General features: G+C 36.6%; 1 protein-coding gene across 5 annotated transcripts in view; it reads left to right on the top strand.

Moving 5' to 3' along the window:
- Window positions 1–23194, top strand: part of LOC5579118 (sodium-dependent neutral amino acid transporter B(0)AT3) — a 106458-nt gene extending 83264 nt beyond the window's left edge. For 2 of the 5 annotated variants that reach the window (XR_002502489.1, XR_002502490.1), the window contains exons 7-13: window positions 5330–5531; window positions 5673–5832; window positions 5893–6055; window positions 6116–6316; window positions 11481–11549; window positions 12290–12917; window positions 19299–23194. Coding sequence is in view for 3 of the 5 variants with exons in the window: in XM_021854025.1 (XP_021709717.1) it covers window positions 5330–5531; window positions 5673–5832; window positions 5893–6055; window positions 6116–6316; window positions 19299–19553 (981 nt within the window). In the remaining 2 variants the exon portion in view is untranslated. The other 3 variants (XM_021854027.1, XM_021854026.1, XM_021854025.1) reach the window with 3 other exon arrangements.
- Window positions 23195–23609: the final 415 nt, after the last annotated feature.

Below are 23609 nucleotides of genomic sequence, written 5' to 3'. Positions count from 1 at the left end.
TGAGCTACCTAGAGAATTGGGTGTTGGTGTATGCAACCGACGCCGGCCGAAAGGAGTTAAGAGTAACGGCGGGAATTCCGCAAGAGTCTATACTGGGTCCGAAGCTGTGGAATGGGATGTACGACGGGGACCTACCCATGGGCATCGAGATCGTCGGCTTTGCCGATGGACACGGTCGAGAACTGGATGAATGGAGGAGTTATGCTGAAGATAACCCAGCACAACACGGAGATGCTAGCTGGGCGTGATGATAGCCGATAGGCTAAACTTCAACAGCCACGTCCGACTATGCAGGAACCCTTATTTGCATATGATAAGGCGGCAAAGGCGACCAACACACTTACAGGGATCCTGCCGAACGCTCATGATCCAATAAGGAGTAGGAGGTGTCTTCTGGCTGGCGTATCATCGTCGATCCTGAGATACGGTGTTCCGGCCTGGATGCAGCACTGCAAATCAACCACAATCAGGACCAGTTCAACAGCAGGTTCTGTCTCATGTTCATGAGAGTAGCGAGCTCATACAGAACAATATCGTCGGAGGCAGTATGTGTGATCATCAGGTTGATTACGATTTGCATCACCCTGAGAGGAGAGACATCGAGTGCTATCAAAGGAGAGGTACTAGGCAGGTGAGGAAATTGGCGAGGATCGGCTCAAATTTGGAACACGGAAATCGACAGCAAGCTTATCGATTTCAAATCGACCAACTTGAACATGATGATTAGACTGGCCCTTAAACAAAAAAGTTGTAAAACCCACCAGCTAGTGGTCATTAGATCTATGCACCCATAGGTTGACGCATACGAATTTGAAATGGAAAGCTTCAGGAACTTATGTGGAAAACTATGTTGTCGGACGATGAATCAGTCCATGAAGCAAAACTAAAGAATTAAATGTGTAATACTCACGAAGTTTGTAAGAAAATCACAGCAAATCGATATATACGTTCATGAATCGATCCATAATTTTAAACACACGGATCAAACGTGTGGATTTTTATCAGTGCAACAAAGTGCCCTGTTGCAATCCAACTCAACGATGTGCAAGTAGGCTTTTGCCAAAACGACCAATGAGATGTGGTCTTTTTTGACAGGCAATTGGTTTCGTTTTTGTACTTTGACCTGACACGTCTTAGATCTCTTAGTACTGCTAAAGGTACCCACGGTTTACAATATTTATAAGTTTATATACAGTCGACTCTCCATCTCGATGTGTTCCTGTCGATTTTTTGTTCCCATTTTTCTCCATCGAATGAGGAAATGTGAGAAAAATGTGAGGAATGACCTACAACAACCTACAACCAAATTTGATGAATACACAAATGAAGAGACTGCCTTGTCTTGTTTATGCCGTGAAATTACCTAAGTTTGACAAATTATACACTTTTCACGGCATTCTGGATTGTATTCTATGTACAAAAACATGAAACAAGCAACATGGAAACGTCTTTGCTGCCACAGTTGCATGTGTTTATCGTATGACAGGTACGAAGATACTCTACGGTCTGGGATGTCGAGAGATTTTTCAACTCAAAAAGATCCTCGATTTATGAGATTTGAACCCACGACCCTCAACTTGGTCTTGCCGAATAGCTGCGTGTTGTGGGAAATTTGATAAAAGTAAGCTCTTACTATAAGGGTATTGGAAAATCTTTCAATGTCTTAGGATGCACAGTGACACAGATTTAAAAAAAAAATCATGGCAAATCATGCAATCTAAATATTTTACTAAAGATTGTTTTGGAGTATGATTAAGGGCTGAAGACTCCATTTTGGGTATAGTCACATATTTTGGTACTCATAGAACGAAATTCCTATTTTTCATACTTTTTCTGGCTCTTACCCGACCAGTGGCTTACAACAGAGTTGTAACAGATTTTGTTACTCAGTTAGCGCATTTTTTCTAACCAAATGTGTTATACAGTCGCCTCTCCACATCTCGATATCGAAGGGACCATCGAGATAGGGAGAGATCAAGACATAGAACAAATTTCTAACGAATACTAGATTGTCAAGAAAATCAAAAACAAACAGATGTCATTTCGTCTTCGCAAATTGTTTTGAATCTCTAAAATCTAGTCTAGTAACCTTTGATAACGGGCATATCGACATACGGAGAGAAAATTGGGAACGAAAATCATCGAGATATGGAGATATCGAGATAAGGAGGATATGGAGATATGGAGAGTGAAAATGTATGCAGAGTGAAGGGATCGAAAAAATCATCGACATAGGGAGAGATATCGAGATGTAGAACATCGAGATGTGGAGAGTCGACTGTAATTCTGGCTGGTTTGTAGTTAAAATAACAAAAAATATAACACAGTTTCTTCTACATTAAACAAAATAGAAACAAAGTATGTTATAATTAAAACAAAAATATAACTCATTATGCTTCGAATCACACAAAAATATAAATGAGTTTGCCATAACTGAAGTATAACAAAATTTGTTATTTTCTTTGCTTTCAATTTGTTTTATAACAAATCATGTTATAATTTAGTTTTGAATTAAAACAAATTTGAAACAGTTTTTGTTATTTTAACTGATTTTGTTTTAATTGTGTTGTTATTTCCTCCATCAACTCAAGGTGCTTCCAACAAAAAAGTAACAAAATTTGTTTTCAATAACAAATCTTGATATAATTGTGATATAATTTTGTTTTAAGCCACTGATCGGGTAACTTAAAATAAAACGTTAAGGCACAGTTAGACAATAGAAATTATCTTCAATCGAGTCTTGAGAGCGCGTTTGAGCAAGATATCTTCGCGGGAGGAACGAGGAACAATGTGTACAGTATAAAGAAGATGGTCTTTAATTGTTTGACACACATACAAGAATAACTGTTAATTTTATAAAGTTTATAAAATTCGAAAATAAATTTGCAACCGGGAGTGCTGAGTCTAAGTAAAAACAAATGCAGTTATTTGGCGTCCGAACATGTCGGAATTTTTTTTTTTTAATTCTCGTAAACGTTCTTAACTATTATAGATCGAGCCTGCTTAACCTTTTTGAACCGCGGGTCAAATTTCAGAAATAATATCACACGGTAGGCCAAAGCGTTTAAAATATTTTTGTTAAAACGAATAAGCAAACATTATATCTTTTGGAAAAGTTGACAAGATAATTGCTTTTGTGTATCCTACAAAGGATTCAGTAAGAATCCTTCTCAGTATTTTCTAATGAGCTTGCAAATAAGTTGTTCAAGATAACGTCAGACTTAAGCACAAGCGCGTTAGCACTCAATTTTATTAGGAATAAGGTCAAAGATGTTATAAGAATCCTACTAAGAGTTTTTTTTTTTTTACAATGCCACCCATCATTATGTGACAATTCTGCCTATGATTATGACGTGACATGACATTTTGCAAAAATCCTACACAGAATTCTGTAAAAATTGTTTCTACGATACCCTCAGATTCTTCATTCTGAAATCTTCTTCTGGAATGTGTAAGATATCTTCCAGGATTTTATATGAATCTTGTTCAGAATCGGTCAGGAATCAGCCCAAGAATGTGGAATGTGGAAACTCTGTACAGAATTTTGTGAAAATTTGATACTAAGGATTCTGAGAAATCCTTCTAATGATTTTGTGAGAATTTTACACAAATTTTCTGTGAAATGAATTTACAGAATTTGTAAGAATCAAGTCTTTGCAGTGATACTGTGTTCGACTAATTAAGCCTTTTCTACGCTTGATTGAAGGTCATTTTTTCTCATCAGTGAAGAAAGTCATGACCGAGTGCTCTTGCAATCTTAATAAAACTATTCTGACTATTTAAACGTATTTTTTCGTATAATGAACATCAAATTGATTCTTGCAGGCTAGATTTATGTGTAGAATAATTTTAACGCTTATTAACAGTTAATGCTATGTTTTCTAGTATTTTCATAATTTGTAATTGCATCATTTTGAATTATTTAAGATATCAAGTAAACCTAGAATAAAGGAAAACTAACTTAAATAATCACCACTTTGAAACATAAGTTAAAAGTTCAATCAAAAGTTTCTCGTGATTTCTGACAGATCGATAGTAAATTTGTTTGCACTTAGTTTTTCAAAATGTTTCAATTTAAAAGCTCTTGTCGAGTAAATATACAAAGAATGGGATGATAATTATGTCTTGCTAAATTTGAACTTTTGAACACTTATTATGTCTTGCTAAATTTGAAATTTTGAAACACCCCCCTAACCAAAAAAATTCTAAGTATGCTGTCAGATGGAAGTTTTCAACTGATTCTGAATTGAATTTCAGTGCTTACTCAATTCATTTACCACTGCTAACATACGAACATGAATTGAATCTTGGAATTTAATCCTCACATACTCCCATGAATCGCAAATCAGTCCCATCTGTAAAAAGTAGGTGTTGAGAAAATTGCAAACCCATTTTTCATGCGAATTTTCAAAAAACTCGAAAATGTTTGTATCTCAATGAAACTTACACCAATTGCTTCTCACTCTGATACCTTCCGAGAAAAATTGGAAGGTTACCAAAATACGGTTCATTTTTGAGTCAAACGGTGCAGAAATCTGTAGTAGAACTGATGTTGATTTTCATTATGGAACAATCCAACTTGGTGGTTTCCCTAATTTTTCCGAACAAAATGTGTTGTCTCGTTAGTACTGCTGAAAGGTCATAGGAAGATATGTCGAAAACTGTTATCAACAAACTCATCTAGATATATAAATAAAAATGGAATGGTGTTTGTATGTCACGAAATGGCTTATGAACGGGTCAACGGATTTGAATGATTCTTTCTCCGTTTTGTTCGTCAAGGGTTCCGACGTGTTTGTGTGTATAAATATCCCAGGCGATTCACCGGAAAAAATGGAAAAACTAGCGCGAACGAAACTGTCATTTTGTATGGGACGATCAATAGCGTTTTTCAACAGTCTACTTGATGGCAAGACGAAGTTTGCCGGGGCCACTAGTTTTTAATGAAAATGTAGATTGAACTGATTTTATTGCATGGCTGGAATCGAACAAAACATGGGCGCGAAATATTTCTCTGGTGGTTTTTGATCTCAACAGCTCTTGGAGCAGGATTTCCTCATTTTATCTGAACCCAACTGAACTGTTGTGCATAGGCTTAAGGTGAAGATCCATCGAAGCCAGACCTCGAATTGTCAAGAGCACAAATCCAAAGAACCAGACAACCATTTAATCCAAAAATTTGATCGAATGGTCACCACTTGCTAGTGACCAGTGAGTTAAATTTTCAGCAAGAACGGTTGTCTGATTCTCTAGATTTGTGATTCGAGGTTTGGCTTCGAGGCATCTTTAGCTTATAGTTTTACGAACAATTTCAACTCTATCTTCACAGGCCGCCGAAGGAACTGGACTCGCTTTCATCGTGTTCACCCAGGCTATCGTTCAGCTGCCCGGTGCACCCTTCTGGGCCGTCCTGTTCTTTACGATGCTCCTCTCGCTGGGACTGGGTTCGCAAATTGGCATACTGGAGGGTATGCTGTGTACGATATTCGACATCGATATCTTTAAGCGGATCAGAAAGCCTTACGTCACAGGTAGGTGCAGCGGTAATCGTGGTGGAACTGGTCCATAGGGTGGCCCATACCAACCTTCACAACAAGAGGATTAACAGCGTGATCTGTGTGTAACGTGCTTTCTTGTTTGCTCTATCGCTTTTTCCGTTATACCGAAAATAGGAGTCGTGTGTCTATTTTGCTTCACGGTGGGATTAGTGTTCACCACAGGAGCGGGAGAATATTGGCTCAAGATGTTCGATTCGTTTGCCGGAACGATTGGCCTGGTTGTGGTGGCCCTCATGGAAACCATTGCAGTCATCTACATCTATGGACACAAAAAGTAAGAAAATGCATGTGCTAGCCCGGAACGGTAGATTGAGATGAAATTTTCATATTGCAGATTCACGGAGGACATCTATCAAATGACTGGAATCCGACCTGGACCCTATTGGCAGCTAACCTGGAGGTATATAGGGCCAGTCATCATGTTCTTAATTCTACTGTCCTCAGTTCTGAGTATGGTACTTAAAAGCCCTACCTACTCCGCGTGGAATGGCGAATTGGTAAGAAGCGAGCAATTCAATAAAAAAGCTCCCAGCAAATAAAATCCCACCATTCTGCAGGGCATCACCGAGAACAAATCCTACCCGGACTGGGTGATGGCCATCGCGTTGGCCATGATCGTCGCATCTGTGCTTCCGATGCCGTTGGTGTTCCTACTTCGACGGTTCCAGATCCTCAAGGTGGACCTAGACATCCACCAGGGCTCGATCCGAAGAAACGAAACGACGGCGTCTACCAAAGAGATGATTGACGAAGACGATGTAAGTGATAGTGTAGCGTATTGTCCGTACAGTTTCTTCGCCATAATGGCATATAGTAATCGACTTGACTCCTTGTGGAGTTTTCTTCCTTTCTCAGCTGGGAAGCAAACAATTCCCGGAATCGAGCGATTATAACGTCATTCTCACACGAACACGCGAACTTAGGTTTATTTTTACGATTTGTTTGGTTGATTTCGACAGAAAGTTGTTTTCCTTTTATTTGTTCCGCATTTTCCTTTCCATTGTAGGTCTGCGTTCATATGACTATATTTGGTTTTTCTCGACCAGTGTACACGCGCATTAATCCATGGATTATTTTGTCAAGTTCGCTTTCGTGGTCAATCACGTATGAAGTTATTTTTGTGATTGCTAACGACGGAACATTGTTGCAGTGGGTTATTGCTGTTATATTTCACTTCGATAGAGCAATGAATAGGAAAAAAGAGGTTTCAACGGTAGAAAGCATTAGGTGATAACTGCGTCGAAATTTATTTCCTATAACAAAACTATATCCATCAGGAAACCGGATTAATGGGAAAATTGATTTTTAATCCCTGACGACGATTGTGTGCTGGAAGAGAATAAGTAAGGTACGAGTAACGCTAAGATCAGCCAATCTTTTTGGAGATCTAAATTTCATTTCATTTCAAATTTCATTGAAAAACGATATGTGCAAATAGCGAGTTACCACATTAATCTTTTTTTTTTTCTTTATAAATTTATTGGAAATTTAGTTAATCTCTATCGGCCCAGCGAATGGAAAAATAAGTTGAAACTGCTGCCAACTCGGCAGTTTTTGACGGATTGCCTCAGTTTTGCATTGGATACGTCTGGATTATTACGGTGGATCACTGGGTCAACTCGGGTTAAAATGACCCCAACTTCCTTTTCAATCAACTTTTACCCATGACTCCAACTTCACTTATTTCTACAGTTTTAACTACGGACGTTATGTGAGAACTCAATTACACAATGAAACTAGCTTTTGCATTGGGTATTTTTCCGGTTATTTATGGGACCATCTTGAAGTCGGCCGAGGATAAGTCAATTTTATAGTTCTTTTTAACTGTCGAACTGTGGGCGTAGAACTTCAGCTTTTTCTAAAGCTACCGTCGTTGGGGGTGACAATGGGTCAAAAACGGATATGTACGATTTATTTATTGAATAACTTTCGCAATTTAACTCCAATAAACTTCAAATGTGGGCTTCGTGGCCGAGTGGTTAGTGTCGTCAGGCAGTAATCGCTTCGTGTCATGGGGTGTGGGTTCGATTCCCGCTTCAGCCGTCGAAACTTTTCGTCAGGAATTTTCTCGGCTGTGCCAATGGAGCATGCTTGTCCGTTGTCTAGTGTTAAGTTACATTCTGTGCAGCTAAATGGCTGAAGACGGTGTCCGTGTCTTTTCTTCTTTCTTTAAAATTTGGTGTGTATGTACAAGACAGTTTCACAAAAACCAAAATTTCTGGGATTCAACCAGTCACCCCCTAGTCCTAGTTGCAGTACTAAAACAAACAACCAGACAAATGTTCATCCAATTTGGAGAAGATTAGGAGGTGCCTCAAGTCGAATTTGTGTTTTTTGGCTCTTTTTTACATTCCAAAAATTCTAACAAGAATTTGGAAATAGGAAAATCAAAATAAATACCACCACGTATTATTACTTAGTACTTTACAACTTTTGAGAACACTGTATGCCGATTAGATTAGGTTTGACCTCATAAAATTGATTTCTGTTCATTAAAGTATCTGTAAAACATACATTTCTCTACAGTTTTTGTTCTACAAGATTCTTAACCGCATGCCTTATCATAAAAGTTCAACCGTAGTATCATTCCTTTGTAATTTCTGAACATTATTGTAGTACATCATGTTTGTACCCGAAATACAGATAAATTGTAAAAAATCGTCGGAAATACGACATTCCTTATTCCCCTGCATTTAGAGCTGCTGCCAAATGGCGCAATTGCTGACATGTTACAAAATTGAACATAGTAGCTTTGCTTTTTCAATGATGGATGATGATTGAAGAAAACAGCTATCAAATGTCATCAACGCAGTCGTGTTTCAAACAACATTCGCATTTGATGCCAAGCTATTACATATGTGATATAGCCCCGAGGTCAAGCTTCTCGACTACTGATCTTGATGATCGGAGTTCAATTGTTATTCAATGCACGGAATCCTCAACTAGACTTGTTTGATGTTTCAGCGATGCTGTATTTTGAAAGAACAAACACATCTTAATGAAGAAAGAGTATACATGATACCGTAAAACGACAAAAAAGTAGACTTGTGATTTCATTCACCATCGTTCTTCCTTGACCCAATCTCACCCCCATTTTTAATGTTTTAGACACCGTACCGAAAAAAATGAAATTTTTGTGGAAAAATCAAAAAGATTCCGGAAAATACATGCGAGTTGTATTGAAAAGACTTTCAACCTTCTACTTATAAAACAAAAGATAATAAAATACATGCATTATACTTTGCACAGGAGAAATTTAATCTTGTAAATTTTGTCTAGTTTCAACATCCAAGTTTGTTGATATATTAAACAAAAAATATTGTTATTAATTACGTGTAATAATATGTTCCCTAACATATGAATTATAAATTTTAGTAATATCAGCGTTATTAGCTGAAATATTTCACAAATCATATTTTCCCGTTTTGACCCAATCTCACCCCCCAGACCCATTGTCACCCCCATCGACGGTATCTCAGTTTGGCCGAATGCCGTTTGGCCGAACGCCATTTGACCGAATGCCATTTGGCCGAAAGGGTCATTTGGCCGAATGCCATTTGGCCGAATCATGAACAAAAAAAAAATGGCTACAACGCTGATGTGTAGGATTCATAAGTGTGACACAATAACTGATAAGCTAGTTAACTTGTTGATTTTTATGATGTGATGGGACGTCATGTTTGCCACTATATGAGCTCCAAGAGAGTGATAACATCGACCCTTTAATTCAGGACGAAGCTGTGAACTCCACACTTCGCGTCAAGACTCTGAGGTGATGATTGATTCGCCACTGGATTACCACCGGTGTAATAATTTCATCAGATTGTTTTCCTTCTTTTAAACATAGGCATTTCTTAGTTATACTGGTTCCATTACTATCGGCAATAGTTTAGCTTATATTTTAATTGGGATTTTTTCCTTCTTTAAATCATCGGCAGTTCTTTGTAGTTGTACTGATAAAATGATTATATGCATTACACTTGCTTAAATTTTCATCAGAGATTTTTCCTTCTTTTACCTTCTTAGTACGGTTCGAGGGATCGAAGCAAGCCGATCGATCAGAAGAACGAATAAGTTTTAAACCGTTTCAGTTACTGTCAAAAGCTAACTACAAACGCAATGCCAAAACATCTGCTAGTGGCTATTACCGCTAGCATCGAAGTGAACAACTGCTTACATTGAGGATGTTCTTTCAACACTGACTGTTTCTTCAACTAACACTAAAAAGCTTATGTATATCAATGATGATTTATCCTTTTTTATGAATAAGGTGAATAAGTTCTTTGGAATTCATCATAAACCCATCCTAACTGTAATTCACTTTCGTTTTCAATTTCGGCCAAACAGCATTCGGCCAAATGGCGTTCGGCCAAATGACCCTTTCGACCATATGGCGTTCGGCCAAACGGCATTCGGCCAAATGGCCCGGAACCATCTCAGACATGGTCGTAGAGAATTATTTGAAGGATATTGGACACCTAGCTGACAGGTGACTAGTGACTTAGTTGTGAGCCATTTTTTTACAATATGGAAAAATTTCGAGTTTAGGGAACACAACAATTTTTCGGAAATTGTAAAGTAATGGTGAATGCATTCCGATATAATTTCTGATACCCTCAAGTGGTCTTCTACGAAATTGCAAAAAAATGTTGTACGTGACTCGTAGCAGAACTCGATTTTTACTGCATTCGTCGAAATTATCCTACTCGTCGAAATTATTACGACTCGTGCTGTAAAAATCATCATTCTGCAACTTCTTCCGTACACTACTATTCCAGGTTATTATTAATTCTAATCGTTTAATTCTTAACAATAAAAATAGTTGCATTTTACTACAAACTCAATTCCGTCGTTAATATTGCGTGAAATCACATTCAGATATATGCAATAAAATAGATAAAATGACGTAAATCATCTAATCATGTTTGTACATGTTATTACAACAATTTTATTGTACTTTTATGCAATGTTCACGACGCGAGTACTGTGTAGCAAAAACAACGTGATATTAGAATATTTTTTATATGATGGTTTATTCGTTAGAAGCTATGTTGATCTTAGGAGTGCCCTAGAGAGAATTGTATTAGTATAGTCAGTTGTAATTCTTCTGATGGTAATTGTTGTATTTACGCAGACCAACATCAGACGATTGTGATAATCTGTACGAGCATAGCAAACAATGTAATAGTTTTCCTATTAATCCAAGGATGGTTTGAGACATAGCATAACGTGGGGAGATTCTTCAGTTCTTTTGAATTAACTTATTTCAGCAAATAATCCTTTATGAGAATTCCATTTGATTACTGTTTATTTCAATTATTAAGAAATATAAGAAATACATCAGAATCATCGAAACAACCAAATGGTTAACAAAAAAAAAGGATTAATATATAAAAAATATGTAAACGCTTTTTGCAAATACGACAATATGACATGTTAACAAAGAGCTTGGCAGTGTAAGCACAACCATACATCTGCAGCTAGAGGAAGCGACTTTTGTTCTGGTACTTTGATATCGTGTGCTGATTGGAAATATGCTGTCTCATGGTGTCCATATATGATGACGAAGGATGGTTTCTTTTGGATACAGGCTTTCAGTTGATTCATGTTTCAATTAGTTTGATTAATTATTTTGTTCGGTCAAATTATCAATTGTCATACATACTAACGAGGAAGTAGATGTAACAATGAAATGTATGAATCAAACAGAAACTAACAGTCTGAAAATTATTGTTCTCTTCTCTCTTTTTGTATATTTATTCTTCCAATGGCTAACAAATTACTGAAACACACGCCGCTGATTGTCACAATTTTTATAACCATCACTTAATGTTCTCTGTGCCGCCAAAACACTTGCCATTATATATGTAATAAAACACACACATTACCACAACGTTTTGCAAAACGTACGCTACGAAATAGGTGGTCAGTCCAGACTTACCACCGCAACAGTCACTGGCAGGAACGCGCTTCACCATCGGAGACTTTGATGTAAGTTAAGCCACATTGTAGCTCATAAGCGCTAACATCATTCATCTAACAAGACATTGGCAATCATTTCATTGCTGTTCAATTTCAATCGGCTTTATGTCTCATTTTACGATCATCGATTAGTCGATTCATCTTTCTGATTGAAAGTGAGATTTTTCCATAACAAAAATCATGAAAATATGTTCATCCACTTCAAAATCTCAGAGCTTGGATCAGAAAATCATAATCATTGGAATGTCAAAATCTCACTTTCTTTTCATGAACCATCGCAAATATTTCTATATAAGAAATCAGGTACTAATCAACATTTTGGTCTCACTTTTCATTCCCTGTCTTATTATCATTTTCCTTTTCCTTAGATACGATCATAAGTTTTTCCCTAATCATACTTCCCGAAATCTATGCGATAAAATTTCAACCATCGCAAAAAGTACGACACCCCCTTTCCTCAAACCCTTCAGAACACCACCATCAATCAATAGACGATGTAGCGGTGCATTGTAGTAATAGCGTAGCAACTTCCACTGGTCGTGATCATCATCTGAATGTGTGCGTAGCCAAATCGAAATTCAAACAACTCAGCGCTATCTGAAAATCAAAATTTGACCATCAAGCTCATTCCGCCCACTCAAATCCAGAAACACTCAGTCAGTATGTGTATGTGTGTATCTCACGTTGAATCCGAATCAAGTAAACGCTGCAACATGGCTTCATTCCCATTACCTATTTGAAAGTTATAGACCAGAACCGATGACAACAGTAGCGTGGTGGTGAACAACAAGGTGAGGAAAACTTCAACGACAACTGCACTCCCGTCAAGCATGGCGATCACGGCAGCAACCACCAGAATGACAACGACAACTTCAGCACTGAAACCGATCCTTGCAACCACCGGCAGCAATCGAAGCAACGTCGTTAAAAAGTAAAAAGCACATAATAAATGCAGAAAGAAACGGAGTCCAGTAATTTGTAAACGAAAAATAACAAACATACAACACAAGCGCGTTAACGCTAAAAGGATAAAACCAAACAATTGAGAAGAACAAAACACAAAAGCAAACACACATATACATAACGTAACACAAAATTCAAAATTACTTAGTACACCAATAGATGTTTTCCTGAGTACTACTGTATTACAATGGATTGAAGCTCCTCGGCCACCAACCACCATCTTCATCATCGCCTGCAACAACAGCAAGAGCAATTGGAATGGCGACCGTGACAGTTACCGTACATTTGAACAACCTCCCTCACTACTACCGATCATTGAAACCGAAACCGAGGATTCTGATGCTAGTTCGTAGGAATGACTATACAGTGTGGCTCTAAGTTTAAGAAGGACGATGACGATTTGTTGACAATATGGTAACTACCCCGGCGATCATTCCTGAAGTACACACCGTAGTGTGTAGTGGATGTTCTTATTCAATATTACACACAAAAAAACGTCACGCACAAACCTCGCCTTTATTGTGCTTTTATCTGTTATACTTTTGTTGTTTATGATCGTTTAATCTGATGCATGTCACACGTGCTTATTAATAATCTTATTTCCAATATTTTTGCATGATAAAAAATCAATACGTCCTATTTTCTTGTTGTTCTTGTTCATAGTACTAGTCTCGCATTTAGTATCATATGGGTGTAACTGCAGTGATCGATTTACTCTCTGTCTATAACTCGGTTGGTGATATGGTTTCGAGCACTTTTGTTGTTCCAGGAGAAAATGGACTCACTACATCGTAAAACAATGCGAAACCAGATTTTTCTCTTAATAATCTATTGTGTAAATCAATCTTCTTTGTGGTAGGAAAAGCGAGCTATCATAACTGAAGTACAGAATATTTTATTCAATTCAGTGATTAAAATGATACAGCAGTTCAAGCGTGTGCTAGAATAAGAGCATTATTCGCCTGTTCGATTTCTCTGCATTGATCCTCTCTTCTGTGAATAAAAGTGACAATATACGAATTTGTTAGCATTTTTTAACTTCAGACCGCTTGCCAGCTATGCAATATTGCGTCCTAAGGTGATGCTCACAAATTTGCATCACTTTTATTCACAGAAGGATCGATGAAGAGAAATCGATCATGCGACTCACGCCCTTATTTTAGCACACGCTTGAGTACAGTTAGACCTCCTATTAGACGTTGCCATCCACTTTCCTCATAACCCGATTTCCGAAGCTGATTTTTCGTTTGGGATTGAGACATTCATGAACTTCAACTTCACCTGGATCGATTGGACGACAACTCAAAAATTGCTAATAGAATCTTGGGATTTAGATACTTGAGCGGTACCGGCGAAGTAAACGCGTAGCTGTTCTGCAAGATCATGCTGAAGCTCACGGGTTTCCGAGCAGAAACATATAACAGACAGAAACATATGTCTATTATAGCATACTATTTTTTGATATTAAGTATTGCTCAGTAGTCCGTATCACAATTTGGTATCATCATGGTATTGTAATTTTTGTTTGAAGCAAATCTTGGTAGGTTATTGAGGTCTTACCAAATAATTGGTAAGTTATTGAAGACTGCTTGAAGTATTACACCTTTATTGCCAAACTCAGGTCTATATAGAAGTCTGTCATGCATTATTGCAATACCTAATCTAATTATCAGTTTGATGTTCTTAGAACATACAGGCAGGCCCGAATTTGGGGGGGGGGGGGGTGTCTAGGGGGCTAATGCCTCGGGCACCCCGATTAATACTTTTCAATATTTTCCTTTTTCTCTTGGCTTTCCAATATTTAAGTATTGTTTTTTCTTCACCTAATACTGAATCTCTCAGTTTGGTTTGGTCAATGATTATGCTTCAATATATTACAAGAAAACATGAATTTTAAGCCAAAATCTTAAAAACTTCTCGAATTAGTTTTAAAGAAATGTTGGAATCAACAGTTAGTTTTTTTGCAGGATCTTAAGCTAAACCTGTAAAGCACTGCTCAATTCAAAAAGTTTATTGAATTCGTATCAAAACTTAAAATTTCAACATATTTGCAATTCCAACAAAAAATTGAAGTTTGAGGGAAATTCTTTTGTAACAGGGTAGGCAATATTTTTAAATACTTTTCTATTTTGTATGCCATAGTTGATGAAGTGTTCTTTGAATTCAGTATAGGCTTAGCTTTGAATACAATCCATAGAATATGCAGCACTGACAATAACCCAGACAACCAGAAGTCGCATAACAATTTACGAACAAAGTCGTTTACTCATACAAATTGCATCACATCCGCACTAAATGATGGATTAAATCGTTTCATCGATGAGTTTCCTCGCATAAAACGCTATTTTATGAGTTCATATGTACATTTCGTATCGTCCCGTATACTCGTACAAAGTAAATCGGATAAATCCGTAGAAGCTGTCAAATAAATTTTGTTATCATAAATTAAGTCGCATAAGAGTACAGATTAGTTCGCAATAAAATCTACACACTCGCATTGCATGCTTTCTTTCATCATATAAAACATGCACGTATATCGCCTCCACTTTTGTACGTATAAGGCCTTTTCACGATATCTTATACGTGAAACATTACACATATAAACATCGCATAACACAAAAGGTGATTTCATTATGCATGCATTCTGGTTGTCTGGGAAATAAGTACATAAACGCCGGTTCGAAAATCAATATGGGACAGTTAGGCTTTTATGGGCAGTAATCTGTTATATGAGAGTTTTCAAAGCGTCTTTCAATAGCCGACTTGATGGCAAGGCAAAGTTTTCCGTGGCTACTAGTTTGAAAAAGATATCAAGCTGACCAGTAACGCAACCAGGATTTGGTTCTAGGGGAGTTTGGACGATAAAATGGAAGTCCAAATAGAAAGTCCAAGTTTCTAGATTAACATTTTCTAGATTAACATTTACAACAACATATGCAAGTTTCAGTTTGTCTCGTCCGCTCTAGCCATACCTTTTTGTATAAACTTACACCACTAGTTAAAAGAAGTTTGTCTTTCCAAAAATTTCCAAAGTATACCTACGGTGGATAAAAAAAGCTTCGTGTTCTACAAGATGTTTTATTCTTTTCAAATAAGAATGGTAAGAAGTGTATATGAAATTTAACCATTCTGATAACGATTTCAATTTTCATCCATTGGGATTTGTTCGAAAGTTCAAACAAAACTGTTTCTTCAGTTATACTTATATTTGGATGCAAATACATTAGAGTGATAGCATTCAATCACTATTCGTCTGTTTTGTTCCTTTTATACTTTTACAAGTATTTCAAGGACGTGAATGAACTTTCAGCGCATTAAGTACCACTAGGAAACGTTGCGAAATTAGCAGTTGGTCGAAAAAAATCGGCTTGTAAAGAGCGTTTAGTAAAAAAAAATAGATTTTTTTTTTCAATTCTATAGCAAAAGCTTTTTGTTTTCAACGATTCCCTATTTTTTTATTAAAAACATAATGTTTATTCTTCAAAAAACGTCCATAAATATTGGAGAAGCAACTTAGTCGCGATGCTCTCACAAGAGCGTTAGACGGCACTGACATCCATCTTCCGGATACAATTCCACGAGGGTCAACTGCTTACTGTATCCTAAGCCCGCCAATATTTTTATACAGTAAGGCACTGAGGGAGCTGAAAAAACCCTCAATGGGATGGCACTGGGGAAAGTTGGTTGGGTTCCTTTTTTTCGGCCCGTACAGCGTTTCATAAAACCGTACAACACGCTCGCGGAGTGCTTGCTGTTTCGACGCCATCTTCGATTGAACTGACAGCACCCGAGCAAAAAGAAACATGCCACCCATTTTTAGGGAATCCAGAGAGCAATTCTCTTGAAGAGAAAAAAAATACGATCTTTACTTTGATTAAGAAAGGTATTGAAATCATTCTCGTTTTTTTCTGAACAACCGTTAGACAAATATTTCGACATTGATTTCCCATAAGGGCTTATCTGCATTCATCGATTCCTGTTCATCGTTGCTCTCTTTGCATTATTGCAGAACACTGATTCAGGTTTCGTAGCATGTTTTCGTGCTGTATGATAAGAAATCAGTTAATCTTGCTTCATAGACAAGGAATATTGCAGATTTTTTTATGAAGGTGAAGTTTCTAGCGAAAGAGAAGGTCGATAAAGAGAAATCGCTCATGTCATTTAAGTCCTTATGAAGGAACAGTTTTGATTTGTGATGTTTCAGCTCAAAAACAGCTATCCCTTCTGCGCTTTTGTATAACAAGAATTTTATTCGTAATCATTGAAAACAAAAGAACAACAATTCACGTGCTCTGAACGTTGTAAAATTTGGCTTAAAGCTGCATCTACTAAAAGATTGTTGAAGCTTTGGATATTACATCAACCAGCTGTTAAGAATCTTGATACTTGTATGTTTGAAAATATCTCAATATACAATAAATGACAAGTTGTGGAATGTATTTTAGGGATTGTTCTTCTTCTTTCTGGCATTACGTCCCCACTGGGACAGAGCCTGCATCTCAGCTTAGTGTTCTTATGAACACTTCCACAGTTATTAACTGAGAGCTTACTATGCCAATGACCATTTTTCCATGCGTATATCGTGTGGCAGGTACGAAGATACTCTATGCCCTGGGAAGTCTAGAAAATTTCCAACCCGAAAAGATCCTCGACCGGTGGGATTCGAACCCACGACCCTTAGCTTGGTCTTGCTGAATAGCTGCGCGTTTACCGCTACGGCTATCTGGGTATTTTAAAGATGCAGACCCTATTTTGTGCAAAGTTACTATATTTTGGATTTCTTAGAACAAGTTTCTAATAAAATAACTGTTTCCCATGAAAGCTCTCAACTTTTTCACAAAACGAATGTTTAGGCAAAATTAGGCAAGATGATTCTTTCTTAAGGTGAAGATGAATCGAAGCCAAGCCTAAAATTTTTAAGAGCACAATTCTTGAGAACCGAACTCTCGTTTAAGCTGAAAACTTAATCGATTGGCCACCTCCAGCTTGTGACCAATCGATTAGGTTTTCAGCTTAAACGAATGTTTGGTTCTCCAGATTTGTGCTCTTGAAAATTTGAGGGACCATCGAGATAGGGGAGATTGAGATATAGAACACATTTTTAATGAATACTAGATTGAAAATTTCTCCGTCACTAGGAAAGTCAAAAACAAACGGATGATATTTCGTATTTGCAAATTGTTTTGAATCCCTAAAATCTAGTCTAGTAACCTTTGATAATGGGCATACATGGAGAGAAAATCGGGAATGAAAATCACATCGAGATAGGGAGATATCGAGATATGGAGAGTAATAATGTATGCAGAATGAAGGGACCGAAAAAATCACCAACATAGGGAGAGATTTTGAGATGTAGAACATGGAGATAAACATGAAATAATTGAGTTTGTTTTTTTGAATATATGCACGTTTTTAGGGTCAACACACGAAAAGAACCATTTTTTTTTAATTTTTCGTACGTGTTCTTAACTGTCTGATATCGTATATGAATGTTTGACTTTTTTCAATCAAAAACATATTTGGAAATTGGGTTTCCGACAGCTTTTTAGAAAACTGGACTTCTGTGAGGCGTTCATTTAAAATGTTCTGTCGACGATATCCACGGCATCCGCGAAGCAAACAAAGTAGCTGGATCTTATGAAAGTCATACCTTGGTTGTTAAAACCCGAGCTATTTGGTGCATTCTTGGCTGCCAAAGTGAATCATTAAGGTCCCAAGTGTTTGAACAGAAAAATAATTTGTTTGTCGTACCGTTTTGATTTATATTACGGTCACTTAAGGCCTCAATGAAGTATAACTCATCAGAATTCATATAAAATAAATCATTCCGTATGATTCATCTTCGTATCAACTTCGACATTTAACTTTCGAATGGTGAGTGAAGATTTTGATTCCACAACATATATTACTTTAAATAAATAGAAATGTGTAACCTTTTCATGATTCTTATTCCGGACGATCCCTCACTTTTGCCCCATATTCCGGACACTGTGATTCAAATTCCGGACTGCTCATGAAAATAATAGATAGAAAAGCCAAACCACCAATCGAAATCGTCAAACCACTAAAGAGACGTCTAAGGCAGTTGGGCATTATAAATTTGCATAGATATCTATGAAAAATGCTTATTGAAACTAGCCTTGAAAGTGAGAACATTTGAGTGGCAAAAATTGAAACATTTCGTGTGAAATGTTTCCCATACAAAATAGAGTGTCCGGAATTTGAAGCTGTCCGTAATGTTGATCAAAACGGTATAAGGGAAAGATGCGACTATCATAATCTTTATCAGTTTTCGAGATAACAAAACCTTCGATGTTTTTCTTTAGTTTTGAGATATAACAATTTAGTAAAAACAAGTTTTAAAACAGAATTCTGTAAGACGAAGCTATGTCAGAATTACATTAACTGGAAAATACATTTACTAAATTTAAGTTAGTACAATAATCGCATTTGTTTATGGGGCCATATTGTATGCAACATTATTGAAATATCTGATGTATTTTAGAAGTTCTACTTTATTGATAATAGTTTACAATTTAAAGCATGCTTGTTAACAATTCTGACAATGCATTCTTCGTAAGCAAGTGATTTAAAAACATATAAGTTTTTCTTTTCGGATATATATGCGCTCATTCATTCTCAGTGATGTTGATTTATTGTAGACCTCTGACAACTTTCGTTCGAATTTATTCCAAAGTTTAATATGCACGATCGTAGTACCAACCAACTGTAAAAACCTTCTCATTAATGAACCAACGTTCATATCCATTTTCTCTCTCTCTTTCTCGCGTTCAGGATGATGATGACGATGATTTCAGTGGGCCGGCCCTGGGTGGACCGGTGAATGTCCGCAGTGACAGTGACGACGAGGACGAACCGCCCACCATGGGCAAGATGCTGTCGAACAAGTCCTCACCGTTGACAGCCGCTGGCGTGGCAGCCTCCCATCAGACGTTTCAGTTCAAAAACCAGCACCACCTGACGCCCAACCCTTTGGCTGCGAGTCCGACCCGGAAAAAGCCCTTCAGTATGGAGGTGATGGATTTCTAAGTATCCTGGACTTCCGGTTATTCCGAAATCCTGCTCGCCTGTTAAGGTGTGTGTACTTAAGCAAGAACAAACAACCAAGCTCAGCTATATTTTTATAAAGGTGTTTTATGCTACATTGTGTACGTGTACAGATTTCCCGACACAAACACATTTGTTTGAGAGATTACTCGCATATTCGTCGGTATTTTATATTGTATGGATTATTATTTCATTTGATCGTTTCTTTTCTAAGTTGTTTGTATATATCTATGTGCGATAGTGAGAAGTTTGTAGTATTGAGGCTACTACCAAAGAAAGCAGCCCCTATTGACGTACTGTTACGCTAAGTTAGTCGAGTTACTCTAGATGCTAGAGTATAAACCGTGTGAGGTATATGATCGCATATAAAACAGTGTGCCAGAAAATATTTAGTGAGCTACTTACGGTGAGCCAAAAAGATTTTTTTATTTTTGTTCAAGTTTTTTTTTTTGTAATCGGAAAAAAGTTACGAATCACCCAAACAAATTTAAGCAAGCTCCAGTTATCATCGTTATCAATCGTCGAAAAAATCCCTGCACTTACGTTACAAGATAAACAAATACGAACGGAAACAATAAGCAAACACTTGATATTACTCAATGCATACAAAACAAATGTAGTTTATACAAAACACAGAACGGAAAACAAAAAAAATGTAGGATTTTGAAACAGAAAGTATGTAGTTTATTTTAACACGAACGACGGTTTTAAAGATAAGTTTGGAAAAGAGCAGTTTTTGACACTCGATTCGGATGTATTCAATTTTTCTGAGTATTTTAGTAAGTGATATAATTTGTAAGTAGCAAAACCGATGAAACCACATGTAGCAGAAACAACAGGACAACAATAAGCAGCCAATTTGACGATTTTAGAATGTTAAGAGAGCAGCTCTCTGCCCCGAATGAATTGGATGATAAAAGTCGTTTCACCAAACTGAACTATGCCAGCAAATAACTTATGACAGACGTTGAAAATTAATATTAAGTGGAAAAAGATTGAACAAAATATCACTAGACCGTAGTAGACTGGTTCATTTGAGAGACTTATTGATCGTATAAATCTTTAGGAAACTATTCAGTCTGGTTAGGTTGCCACTGTACTCTTTCGAAGTTATCGCATCTACTCGAAATAATTTTACCAAAATTGCACTTAATGCACAATTACAGTTTATGAAATAATATTCAAAACCAAAAGAATTTGTACATAGAATGATGTTCCTTCCTGAGTTGTTCGACCTGAATATTTAGTTTAGTTAAGAAAAACTATAAGCAGCTGAAATGATATGAGAAAAAAAGATGGAAAAACAATAAAAATTGTGATCAACATTATATTTAATGAGAATACAACGTGTAGCTTGTAAGTTAATGTTGTAAAAGTTAAGCAAAGTAAAATGATTACAAACCGAAAATAAGTGAAAAGTTAGTTCTTAATTATGACAACAACCTAGCATTGCATCAGGAATGTGAAACACATCCAAATTTGATAGGAAATATGACTCATCCGGGAGTACCTTGAAATTCAATCGGAACCGACAAAACGTTGCAATTCCATTACCCGGTAGAATTAACTGGATCGACATTGACACAAATCCTAATCTGGATGTGATTGAGAGGATGAAGTTTTTGCTCATTCAAATTAACAGTTTTTTATGGTATGTTTTTAGTCATCTTCTTTTGTCTTTCGAAAGGTTTTCTACGGCAAAAGGAGAAACGTGAAAATACCTTCATTGTAACGTTTCGAATCTTTTTCGTATTTTAGGTTAAACAGTCAATTTTATTTTGCTATTGTTGCACAATTATATTGCAGTTTTCAGAATAAGTTTTCAACAAGTTTTTGCTTCTCTTTTCAAAGATTTGGTTAAACTAACAATTACATTTTGAATTTCAGTTAATTAATTATAAGAGCAATATTTTAAGACAAAACGTGTAAATCTTCCATTTAACTGCTACAAAATGAGCTTTGCGAGAACCAAATGCATCGTTGATTGGATAAGGTATTCTGAGAGAAGTCCCAGTTATGATTTGTCGTAATTACCAAAGAGAATCAACGATGCATTGTCATTCAGAAATTGGTTACCAGAACTAATTTTACCTACAAACAAAAATCAAATACGTTTTAAAGAAGTAAATCAACAAGATGACTGTGAGCAAACCTAGTATTAAGGCCAAATTAGTTCCCGTCTATGTTATTATCAGTTTCAATAACTGAAGTACGCATGTTCAAAGTAGAATTCTATATTTAAAATAAAAGATAAATAAGCAATTTGAACCCAATACTCACAATAGTACGCGAACATCATTCGATCGAAAATTCAACCACTCGTTATCAATCTGGACTAAATTACAGAATCAATCACAAAGCATTAGTAATAGATAGCAGACAACCAATTCTCAACAGTCAATTGCTCCACCAAAACAGTACACAAGACTACAATGGGCGAATCTGGTTATAAAGCATCCTCTCGTTGGCATTCATGCTTTAAATTTGATTCATTCAAAAAAAACTGCTCTCATAGTCAAATCAGTTTATCGCAGCATTTTGTTTTCGGCCCTCATGACGAATGGAACCCATTTAATAGAGTATCCCATTAGGGTGATTCAACTGAGTTAAACTATCCTACATTTCGAGTAAAACGAAGCATTCTTACCTAATTTAATGAATCGGTTGATTTGACCATAGAAGAATTAATATTAGAAAACTCAACATGAAACCCTAGCTTAACACGAAATTGAGTAAAAACTAATTGTGGCTTAACGAAAAAATATCTTTCAAGATGGAATTCAAAGAGATTTTACCTTCGGGTGAAAAACATACTACCGAAAAAACAAATGTTATTATATAATAGCATTCATCTTAGAGAGTTGAAACCAAGTTTAACTGAGACGTTTGAGCATTAATCTCTCCCCCAATTGGTGGGATGCTTTGGTTGGAAAATATTTTCCCGTGTAAAGTATGTACCATACTACTACGCTATTAGTCCTCCATCCCCAAGTCCCCGTCTACTGTATCAGATGTAGAACACTATTGATTAGGAAAATTAGGCCATCTAAAGTAATCGTTTCCACGTAGGGCAAACAAACACAAGTAAAACATTTAACGTGTTAATGGTCTTTGTAAAAGACCTCCCAGCTTTAGAAGTGTCGTCGTTTCTAATGGAAACTCAAACAAAAGAAAGAATGGAAGTTAATCGTAGCTACCGAACACCTACCTATGACCGTTTTTGGAAACTGAACTACGTAAAATCGTAAATATCCGTGTTCCCACCCTGCCTCCTGTTTCGCTTCAAACTCACAAACGCAACGTACATATAAAGACACATATTTCTCAATTTTGGATGCAATCTTTTCATTTGTTTTAATTTACACAAACTGAAAAACACACAATCGGGTTTTCTTCTCCCATATGATAAAATCATTGAACACACAGAAAACCTGGCCCTACCGCCTAGTATCATCCACTATTAAGAAATGTTGCAAATAGTGTAAATTACAAAACGAAAATTGAAAAAAGAACAAATCTACAGAGAAGAAGAAAAACAAACTGAAAGTTATTATGTAAGGGAACTACTTCAAATTGACAAACCCACAGAATAAACAGAGAAACCATAGTTCGTTAAGGTGAAATTTGCGTTACTGGCAAGGCCGATTTCTATTAATCCGAAATCCTTTTCTCTTCAGAGTAAATTCTACAGTTTACCACCTGATACCTACCTACATGGAACATAGGAGACTTTTTCACAATTTACATATGGGGCAATTGAAAATTACAATCGATGATGGAAGGGATTTTTGTAGTTCGTCAAAATTTCAGGCCTCTGTCAAAGATCTTCCTATAGATTTCGTCGCATATCCACCAAGAATCATACAGAGAATCCAAAAAAATAAAAGCAATGAATCTTCCTAGGGTTTTGCTAATGATCTTGCTAGCACTGTTGTGAGTTGAGTTGTTTAAAAATTATTTCAGTAAGTTTTATATTGATCATCTTTTTAATGTATTCGAATCCTCTAAAATTCTAATCCTTCGAACCTGCAAAACGGT

This window comes from Aedes aegypti, chromosome 3, assembly GCF_002204515.2.
Source record: "Aedes aegypti strain LVP_AGWG chromosome 3, AaegL5.0 Primary Assembly, whole genome shotgun sequence".
In the NCBI taxonomy this organism is placed as follows: Eukaryota; Metazoa; Arthropoda; class Insecta; order Diptera; family Culicidae; genus Aedes; species Aedes aegypti.
The sequence above is the reverse complement of the archived record's forward strand: the minus strand, read 5'-3'. Positions and strand labels throughout refer to the sequence as shown.